The 11,202-nt window shown below is 28.9% G+C and overlaps 1 protein-coding gene and 1 long non-coding RNA gene across 2 annotated transcripts in view; one reads left to right on the forward strand and one right to left on the reverse strand.

The window, feature by feature from the left end:
* The window catches only part of LOC117181569, a 9,337-nt gene extending 738 nt beyond the window's left edge, over positions 1-8,599 (reverse strand). The window contains exon 1 of the long non-coding RNA XR_004468136.1: positions 8,489-8,599. This is a non-coding gene — a long non-coding RNA (uncharacterized LOC117181569). The remainder of the gene's footprint in view (positions 1-8,488) is intronic.
* Positions 1-8,986, forward strand: part of LOC117181567 (protein timeless homolog) — a 384,720-nt gene extending 375,734 nt beyond the window's left edge. Inside the window, exons 24-31 of the mRNA XM_033374395.1 lie at positions 478-681; positions 2,446-2,727; positions 2,813-2,899; positions 7,383-7,517; positions 7,652-7,732; positions 7,820-8,020; positions 8,096-8,203; positions 8,287-8,986. Coding sequence (XP_033230286.1) covers positions 478-681; positions 2,446-2,727; positions 2,813-2,899; positions 7,383-7,517; positions 7,652-7,732; positions 7,820-8,020; positions 8,096-8,203; positions 8,287-8,444 — 1,256 coding nt within the window. The 3' untranslated portion in view covers positions 8,445-8,986. The remainder of the gene's footprint in view (positions 1-477; positions 682-2,445; positions 2,728-2,812; positions 2,900-7,382; positions 7,518-7,651; positions 7,733-7,819; positions 8,021-8,095; positions 8,204-8,286) is intronic.
* Positions 8,987-11,202: the final 2,216 nt, after the last annotated feature.

An 11,202-nucleotide genomic window follows, 5' to 3' on the forward strand; every position in this document is an offset into this window, starting at 1 on the left:
TTAAAAAAAACATTTCTTTGTTGAAATGTTGTCACAGGCTTATACTGCCCAACATGTCGAAGGCATTTTTTTTGTAAGAGTTGGATTTTTTTTATTTGATCATTTTGGCACGGGGCTGTCTCGGTATATATCATCAGTCATGGACGCATTTTTACAATGCAATCAAGTGATCTGATGAGAGCAGTCTGCCCATACATATTGGACAAAGCCTGGTTTTTACCCCATCATTGACGGACTGGGTTGCAGTTAAGTACACGATGGGGGGACCTATAGCTTAAGGTGGGTTCCGAACCACCAGAACCTCGGTAAATGTACATTGAAAAAGTTCCAGAGGTACCGGCTCAGAGATCGAACCCTGGACCTTTGAGGTGAAGTCCGAATGTCTAACCAACTGAACCACCGAGGCGGATTTAATTATTGTTGTTATTATTATTATTATTATTATTATTAATTTGGTATCAAATGTTGTATTTAAAGGTCCAAAGTCAACTTGGGAAACAGCGTCAAGAAGTGGAACTGCGAGTGACTCTGATTCTAATAGAGATGGATCCAGGTCTTCTCGAAATGCCCTGAGAAAAACAGCAAAGCAAAATAAGAGTAAAAAACAAAATAAGAAGCAGCCCACTATTTTGTATTCGGATGGTCAATTATCAGGATTGCTGAAGGACGTCATCGAGAACAGTAAGTAATTTTATTTTTGTGTACTACAAAGGACGATAGAAACCTTAAAGATGATATAGCACTACTGCGTAGTTATAACTACCATAGAACTCTACTACGCAGCTATAAATATGTTAAAACGTTACTACGCAGCCTGAATTACCAGAGAACCCTTCTGCGTAGCCTTAAGTATAGTAGGGTACCATTTCATTGAGGATTTTATTCTGAGGAAAAAAAATGTCTAAACATCTAGTTCTTGTTTACGTTAATAGTTGGGTTAATAGCTGGGACGACCTACAAACTAAATTCGGTTGTTTATGATTTCATGAATAAAATGTTCAATGAAAAGGTACCCTACCATTTTTAAAGTTTTGCAGTAGGATTCTATGGAACTTACGGCTGCGCAGGAAGATTTTGCAGCTCTTAGTCAACGCAGTAGGATTCTGCAGAAGTTAAGGCAGGGAATTTGCAAAAATCTTGCGAACGTCAGGGAGTTTCTATAAGATGCAATTTAAGTAACTGTCAAGGAATAATTTGACATTATTTAATCTTCATTTGAAATTTTTCATCCCGTTTATAAAAGATTCCACGTTAAAATAGTTAAAAGATTATGATTTTAATCTTTGAATATTAATGTTCAATGAAAATAAAAAGTTGGTAAAGAAAGTTTAGAGAATTTAAAAAATTAAATTTTGCGACCACCTTGTAACTTTTTCGCATTGTATTACTGTTTTTTTATATTTATTTCCTCCTGACAATTATTTTTAGATAAAAATTGTATTATTTGGTTGAAAATTCAACTATTTTAAATTAAAAATGAACTTTTTGTTACAAATTCATATGATGGTTTTAAAAATTCAACTAAAATATATATTTTTTTTGTTAAAAATGCAACTGCTTGGTTGAAAATTAAGTTTAATCGTTTAAAATTCCTATTTTGGAGAACAAAAATGTCTTGTAGTTTGAAAGTTGGATTGAATTTTTTGCATAAACTTTTTTCTTAAACTTAAAAACTTTTATTAGTTGAAAGTTTGTCTTTTTGGTTGTAACATTCGTCTCTTTGGATGAAAATTCGACTACTTTGTTCAAAAGTAGCATTTTTGTTGCAAATTAATTTTTTTACTTAAAATTTAACTTTTCCATTATTTGTTAAAAATGTTTTTTATTAGTTGAAAATTTAACTATTTTTTTGAAAATTGAAGAAGTTTGACATTTCCGCAAAAAAGAATTCTTTTTTTTACTCAAAAAGACAACTTAAAAAAAATGCATGTGTTTTGTTAAAAGTGGTCTTTTTGGTTGAAATATCGAATATTACATTTTTTGTTAAAAGTTTGTTTTCGTCGGTTGAAAATTCAAATTTTCGGGTAAAAGTTTAACTATATTGTTGAAAATTCGTCTTTTTGGATTGAAAACTGATCTTTTATGGAAGAAAAATCATCTTTTTCGTTGAAATAAAATAATAAATTTGAAGTTTTTAAATTTCAATCTGAAATTGTTTTATTGTGTTTCCATTTTTATTCCGGAAAATGAAAAATTAGTCAGGAGAAAATTAGGGCTATGTCCAGGAATACAGAAAATGAAGTTTTGCGTCCTCCCTGAATAGCGTCATTTAAAAGCATTGTTTAGAAGCACAAACAAAAATTTCAGAAATATTTCCAAAGTTCTGAATATTCTTGCCGAATGTCACTTTCAATAGGTGATTCGTCTTCCTCTCAGTATAAATTCTGCCAAAACAAAGGGGTATTTTCTCAGTTGGAAATTGACGATGCTCGACTTTTTGATTAGACATGCAGGAGGCGTTGGAGTGGATCAAGGAAAGTTTGGAAGAATCTTTGGAAGATAGAGACGAGGAAAGCGACGAAGGAATTCCCGTCGTGCCTCTGACCGCGGATACGTCAGCGGCAATGGATTCGCCAAGTTTTCAACGACTTATTCGCGCAATGGGAATCGAACCACCCGACTTGGAGCAAGCTTACTGGAGGATACCAGCCAGCATGCTCACTGCTACTATCAAGAAACGCTGTACTCTCATTGAAGCCGCACTCCGGGGTGAATTTGTTGCTGAAGGTCTGTATAAAGATATTCAATGATTTAAACATCCTCTCTTCTATTTAACTTTCCTATGTTCTTTACTTTTATTTACTTTCCTCAGACTCCAAGAAGGCAACCGCGATCGATTCGGATTCCGAAGATGACGGGGACGTTCTCGAGAATCTTAAGAAATACTTTAAAAAGTCTGGTGAGGCTTTTTTATCGATTGGCTACACAAATATTCATTTGCAACTTTCCTTTAATTATTTTTAAAAAAGCGAGCAGAAAAGGCGACATATTTTTCTTTCAATTGATCCATTCTCTAAAAACATCAGTTTGGCCCGAAATTGCGGAAGAAACGTTTTAATATGTGTTTTAAAACCCAAAAACAAAAAAGTAAAACAAGTTTCAAATTGTGTAAACGTTTTAAAAACCATAAAACATCCTTTTTGTGTTATAAAAAGACATTCTGAAAAGTTTTTTTTGCAGTTTTGTGCCAAAACCTAAGTCGAGTTGGATGGTATTTCTAGAGAAAGACTAAATTGAAGAATGTATCCCTCAATAAATAAATCGATAAATTCCTAATCTTACGATTAATATGTAACTATTCAATTCCAAAACTTTTTAATTAACAGACTTGCAATTTCAAATTTTCTTTTTATTTGCCTGGTTCCAATTTTAAAAGGGTCTAGTGAATTGTGTTGCGGAACTTCCATTAACTGCGTAAAAGATTTTTTTGACACCCCCCCCCCCCGTACTTCTTAAGCAAGATTTCATATTTTTTACTCAATGTATCGAATATACAATAAAAATTTCACTGTAAACAATATTTCAAAGGATTTGAAAATATTTGAAAGGTTTCCAGTGATTTGAGCGTTTTTTGAAAAAAGATTTTTCAAGCAATTTTAGGGTATTTCAAAGGATGACAAAGTATTTCAAAGAATTACACAATTTTTATGAAATGCAACAAGATTAACAAAGCTTTTTACGTATGTCATAGATCTCAAGGAATTAAAAAAGATTTAAAGGGATTACAACATTTTAGGGGTTTTCAAACAGTTCAAAATGATTACGAGTGGTTTCACAGATTTTAAATGTTTCAAAAAGATTTCGAAAGTTTGAAGGCATTAGCTATAACAACTTCAGTGAGTATCTCAACTATTTTAAGGGATTTTACAAGGTTTTAAAAACCTTTAAGGGCTTATTCGAATTTCCAGAGATTTTATTGAATTTTAAGAGATAAAGACATATTTTTGGGGATTTTAAGGAATTAAGAACGAGTTTCGCGGATGTAAGGGTATTTTAAGAGATTTTAAAGGATTTTAAATGACTTTATGTGATTTCAAAGTATTATCCGAAATTTGAAGGATATCTGGGGATTTCAATGGATTTTCGAATAAAATAAATGATTTTGAAAGGTCTCGAGAAATGTATACGGCTTGTAAAAAATTTAAATTCAATATATTGTAATGGATTTCTAAAGATTCGGAACGATTTTTACGGATTTTAAAGATTTCAGTTAATTTTAAAGGGATTTCAAAGATTTTATAATATCTCACAACTTTTGACAGATTTTGATGGGAAATTGAATATTTCAAAGACTTTGACAGTTCTTCAAGGATATCTAGGGATTTCAATGGATCATAAAATATGCTTACGAAATTTCAAATAATTTTAAAGGATATCATGTAATAGCGAAGTATTATTACGATCTGAAGGATATCAGGAATTTCCAAGATTTTAAGGGATATAAAGAGATTTCAAAAGATTTGAGTGATTTTAAGGGAATCTAAGGAATTTAGAGCGATTTCCACGAATTTCAAGATATTTTAAGAGATTGTAAGGATTTAAAGACATTTTGAAATATTTAAAAATGATTTTCGAAATTTCAAAGGGTTTTAAAGGATTTAATGCGATAAAGTAAATTTACGAGGTTTAAAGACACTTTCCGAAATATTGAAACCTATTTCACCGAATTTAAAATGATTCTAAAGGATTTTATGTTATACCGAAGAATATTCACGAATTTTGAAGAATATATCGGGGGATTTAAATGCGACTTCAAAGATTTAGAATGATTTAAACATATTTCAAACGATTTAAAAATATTTGCAAAGATTTCAAAAGATTAAGAAATATCAAAAGATTTAAAAGTATATCCACTGTATTTAAAGGATTTCCTGAGTTTTTAAAAGATTTAATTTAATTTCATAGGATTTTAGGATATGCCAAAGAATTTTAAGGGATTTTGCTGATTTTTATTGGGTTTTTATAGATTTTAGTGGCGTTTAATACATAATAAGTGATTGCAAGAGATTTGAAAAATTTTTCACGGATTTTAAAGATTTTAGTGAATTTTAAAGAGATTGCAGAGATTTCAAAGGATCTCATCAAAATTCGAAATATTTAATTGAATTTCAAGGATTTTAGACGTTTTTTAGAGATCTTAACCCAGACAGCAAGCCTATTCAGAAATAATCCTCAATTAGTTCTGAAGTCAGAGTTCAATATGAATTACTTCATTGAATTCATAAATTATGGATAATTAATATAAAAAGAATGATATTTATCCACTTTTAACTAATTTTGAGTTCGTACAAGTATTCTTAAAGAATCTCAAATGAGCTTCTAAAGTATTTCGAAATTGAACATTTTCCGATAGCTCGAAGTAATTCATAAAGAAACTCAAATGAATAAATCACGAACTCTCGGTGAATCCGTTTCTAACTCAGTTTTCATGACAAACGAATGAAGAAAAAATTAATGTCAATTTCTTTAAGTATTTAATCAAGTATTCCAAAATTATTGAAATGGAACTTTGTAACAGTATTATCAAAGTATTCCTATTTTGATCTTTTGACATTCTATATTTGAGAATTCGTATTATTTATTTGAAACTCCTAAGCAACGCTCTAAGAATTGACTTTTAATACGTTAAGATCAAGCGATTTAAATATCATATAATATTAAAAGAATTGAGTACAAAAATCTTTTCAGAAGTAGAGTATTATTTCAAACAGGTAAAAAATGAAAAAGTGGCACGATACTTTTGATTGTAGAATTTGAATGATCCGCTAAATTTGCATCGGTTATTAAATTGTACGGTGTTATATCCATTCTATTTAATTGTATTGTACTTGCGTCAGCGAAACATTGAAAACGAGACGCAGATAACTTTGTCTGTCACGTTGATTAGGAGTCCTCTACATACAGCCGATTTTCGTGCAAAAACTTTAATTTCAATCAATATTTTCGCATTTTCTTTAAAATGAAATTTATTGTTAAAAAACTTTTTTTCACTGAATTATTTTATAACAATAAAACCCGAGTGTCAAGGAAATAAACAAGCAAGATTATTCAATTTTAAGTCTTCCAGGTATTTATGAAAGTACTTTGGTGTTTTTTGGGTAGCATTCTGAGGAACGCGCGTTCAAATCGAACCGATCGGACTTTTTTTTATATTGACAAAAAATTGAATCATTGCTCAAAGATTTTAAGGAATTTTTAAGGAATTTCAGTAGAATTTTAATGAGTTTTAAGATTTTAACGTAATTTAAAAATATAAATAATGTTCTTGAATTCTCTAAAGTCTGTTGAATCTCTTGAAATCTTCGGAAATTTGTAGAGATTCTTTCAAATCGATAAAATTTCTTAAAATATATATTTATTTCTCTAAAATCTTTTAAAATATTTTTGAATTAAGTTTAAATCTTGTTTAATCACATAAAATATTCAAGAATCACTTGTGATATATCGAAAATCTTAGTACATATATTATTATAAGCTTAGCAACACTTTTTATAGAATGGGTCACAAAAATTTGCAGATTGCCCTACATAGCTGTAGGTTATATTTCAGATTTTTGTTTTCATACTTCAAGCAAGGTTAGCCGCGAAGCTTTAGGCGTTAGGAATGCGAAACACATAGGGTTCGAACCCGCGGAAAATAGAAATTTTCATAGCTTGCGATTATAAATAGTGTAGTGATTGTGTAATAGCAAATAATTGTTTGCTAGAACATGTGAACGTATATTAAAGTATAAAGTAATAATATAATAATACAAATGATTATTTATTTTTGCGAAAAATTGGTTTCGAGACTTCTTCGATATTAAAACTGAATTTAAAAATAATTCAATTAGCATCGCGTTAACATACATAAGAAGACTGTTGTCATTCATTATGTATTCAATTTCATTACGTACTATGTTCATGTATTGGTCACATGAAGCAATAACAGAATTGGAAAAGGATTCTTCATGAATAGGCTGGAACTTGAAAGATTATTCATTTTGAAGGAATCGTAAAGCCTGAAATTATAGTTTCTTTATGTCGCTACAGTTCTTGATGTGTTCGCCCGAAATCTTTTTCAATTCCTTCCAAATTAATTTCCGCGGACATACTACGATTATAATATGAATTGGGAAAGAATTCTGTATGAACAAAAACTGAATTCTTCTACGAATTCGTGTTCGTAAATTTTAATTCGTTTTTCATTAATAAAGAATTCGGGTTGCCGCCTGGGTGAGGGATTGCCATAGATTTTAAACTAGGATACAGGATTTTTAGGGGATAAAGAATAATTTTAACAGCCAAAACTTGACGCCCCCAACAAAAAAAGTCTTACGTAATTAATGGACAGTTCCTTAAGTCTATTGTTCGAAAATGTAATAATCTCTGAATTTTTAACAGAATCACAACGTTCGATATCTCCTCCTTTAAATGCGAGTGAGAATTTAACAATACCGGAAAATGGCGAGAATAGTGTGTCTAAAGCTAAAAGCAGTCCGAGAGCAAGCAATAAAGCTAAAGCACCTGTGAAAAAAGGTATTTCATGTTTTTTTTTTTTTTAATGAAATAATTCACAACATTTTCACATTTTTCGTTAATTTATACTGCATTAAAAATGCAAAACTGAAATAAAAAATGGAGATAATGAAGATATTTATGTTTTGATTAAGGCAAGAAGAAAGTCCAAGGAAATATTGGGATTTCGTCAGATTCCGAAGCGGATCTTCCGGTCCTTCCGAAGAAAGCTAAAGGTGTTTTTAAATCTTTTTTTTTTGTAACATTTGATATATGCAAAAAAAGACAGTGGTTTTAATCATAATTTGAAAATTTATTCTTAGGAAAAGGAAAATCCAAAGCCGCACGATTAGAGAAGATTGACATTTCGCCTGACTCTGAAATCGAGGATCAAAGCATTCCAAGTTCCATGAAATCAAATTCAAACAGAAATGAAGGCAACACTAGCTCAAACCCATCAAGAAAAATCGATATCTCTTCTGATTCTGAAGCCGAGTCCGCGAAAATTGAACATGACCGTTCTGGTAATTCTTATGTTATATTTTGCTAATTTATCATGAAAAGAATCAAATTTATAGTAAGTCTAATTTAATTGTTAGACAAAGAAAACTCACAGAAGGGAAAATCAAAGACGGGACGAATTCAGAAAATGGTGGATTCTTCTGATTCCGAAACTGAAGTCACAAATCTTGCAACTCAAAATTTGGGTGAGATTTTCTTCTTCACACTGTAAATTATTTTAATATTATTTTCTCCTAGTTTATTTATTTTATGCTCTGTACAATTGTAGAAGAATCAAAGCGGGATCGTTCGCAAAATTCAGACACGGACACACCACTAACGAAAAAACGTCGAGTTTTCCAAAGCGACGAAGAAGATGAGCCCGAAAGTGTAAAAACGCAGGATGCAAAACAAGCTCGAAGAATTGTAAGCGACGACGAAGATTAAATTTTCTCTCGTTCATTTTGTCCCAGTTAGTTAAAAATATTTACCAGTTGGGTTTTTCTTTGTAGAATTTCTTGCAAATGTGAGCAAATATATACCGATGATTACTCTTTTTCTAAAAAATGAACCATTAGAAGAAAAATTTAATCAGAACAGAATTATCCATAGTTAAGATTACACTTTTAAAGTGGATAAAGTCCAAACTATCTGTATCGTTATAATCGATTTCTCGGATTGTATTTCCGTGAATTTTTGTCGGTAAGACGGATTGTGGAAAGGTTTGATATTCGCGAGCTTTGTGCCATCTACACGAATAGGGAAATACTCAGTCTTGAAAAATCGATTACAGGATGTCTTCTTATCATAGGAACGTAACCTTACTGTTTACCATAAACATTCTTTTTTATTATTGACATTATTTATTACTTTGGAAATTTTTTGAATGCATCATCGTTCAATATGTTGGTGACAAAAAAATCTGTATCTTGCTTCTGCACGAGGAAGAATACATTCAATAAACAGTCAATAAGATTTTAGAAGTCTTACAAATATGTATAATAATTTTTTTGGTACAAAATAAAGGTTTACCTCAATTTATAAAAAATGATGTATGGAACACAATGTATGCTCAAATTTTATGTGTTACACATTTTTTTCAGTAGATTTTTTATATTGAAAATTCAAAGCTAGCCTTTAAATTAGTTGAAGACTTCCGATTTTCGAAAAAAATGAAATTGAATCAACTACTATGAATGCAAAATTTTTTTAGAATATGCAAATTTCAAATACAAATTTTTTCCGAAGTAAATAAGAAAGTAGTATATAAGAACGACATTAAAATGTAATAAATCCTAATGATAAATAACATATAATTTAAATTAGGTGAACAGAAACCGTGCAAAAACGATACTTTGACAGAAATTTAAAAGTCAAGCTTTGATTAAAATGTACTAAAAATACAGAAGATAATTTGGTAATAAAAAAATGGGTAAGTTGTACGGAAAATTACGTAATTACAGAGCGTACAAACAAATAATAATACAATAATAATACTAATTTTTTTTTAATATATATGTTATTACTCGCACTGTCTTTTTTTTTGTAGTTTTCAAATCTAAAATGAAGAAAACTATTCATCGAAATTTAAAAAGGGCGGAACATTTTTACGGCGGCACGGCAGCTTAGAATTTCAGGGTGGCTGCTGGACCGGGAGACCGGGAAATTCAGTTTATAATACCTAATTAAAAAATCTTTCACATAGAAATTTTACATTTTGGATTTTAATTTTTACATTTTCATTTTTACATTTTCATTTTTGATTTTTCATACATTTTTTATTTGAAATAATTTAAAATGCAGTTTTAAAAACTTAAAAAATGAAAAAGTTTATTGAATGCAAATATAAGCTGTAATGATTTTTAAAATTGATTTGTACTTTAAGATTAAAAAATTGAATAATGATTTATTTTATCAAATGATTCAGAATCAGTTCAAAATTTTAAAATTTGCAAATTTTAACGTTAAAAATTTAATTGTTTAAATCATTTAATTTGAAATTTTATTAATAAGTTAAAAACAATTACTTATTATTTAGATATATCTAAATGTTCACTTAAAATCAGTAATTAGAAATTAAACAAAAAAAAACAAAACTTTCAAAGTTACAATTTTAAATGTTCAATTTACAAAATTTTAATATATGAGTCACATTGTCACAAAAATGTAGAATTTGTCAGATGTCAAACAAAAAATGTAGAAGATTTTTATCAATTTTGAAATGATTCAGAAGAATAAAAACATTTCCTTTGAAAATTTACAATTATTCTTTATTTTGAAAAATTAATTTTAAGAGGATATTTAAAAAGATTTATATAAAAATTTAATAAATGATCAAAAATGAGTGTGGAAGATTTTAAGGAAATTGATTTTGGTTTAATCTTGATTCTTCAATTTAGCATACTGAAACTGGTAACGGCGATATATATTTTTGTAATTGAATCTGAATCTTTGAACTCAATAATTTATTAAAGTTTTAAATATTTAATTTGGCAGTTTAACTGAAATTAATTTAAAATTGTTCAGTTGAAAAATTTTAGCAGCTTTTATTTTATGTGTGTAAATTATTGAGCTTTAAAATAGCAGCTTAGAATTATATTTTCTTATAATAAAAGACATTTTAAATTTTTAATTAATTTTTAATTTTTTCAATACTTCGGAATATCTCTTGAACTTACTCGAATTTTTTCTAAGAATAATAGGTGTTCAATTATTATTCACATAACTTTCAAAGAGTAGTTTTCTTTTTAGTTTTGAATATTTAATTTATAAGTACTGATTTTAAGTGAACATTCAGATATTTCTAAATATCAAGTACCAATTTGTTTTTTTCTTATTACAAAATTTCAAATTTAATGGTTTACAGTGGAATATTTTAGACTGAAATAATATTTGAAATTTCATAAAAGCCTTTAATTATGAATATATTATTTTGAAGTTATTTTTTAATTTAAAATAGTTTATATAGTTTCAATCGGACGTTTACATATATTTAACTAATAAGACTTTCTAAGTGAAACAGCTTAATTTTTAATCTTAAAATCTGCAAATTCTAAAATTGTGAACTGATTCCGAAATGTCGAATAAAATCAATCATTAATCACTTTTTAAATCTGACACCAAAAAACCTCTATTTTGTCGCGTATTGAATTTTTTTTTTGCTTCTAGCCAATCAAAAAATAGCAATAAATATGTGAAAAAGGCT

This window comes from Belonocnema kinseyi, chromosome 10 (assembly GCF_010883055.1).
Source record: "Belonocnema kinseyi isolate 2016_QV_RU_SX_M_011 chromosome 10, B_treatae_v1, whole genome shotgun sequence".
In the NCBI taxonomy this organism is placed as follows: domain Eukaryota; kingdom Metazoa; phylum Arthropoda; class Insecta; order Hymenoptera; family Cynipidae; genus Belonocnema; species Belonocnema kinseyi.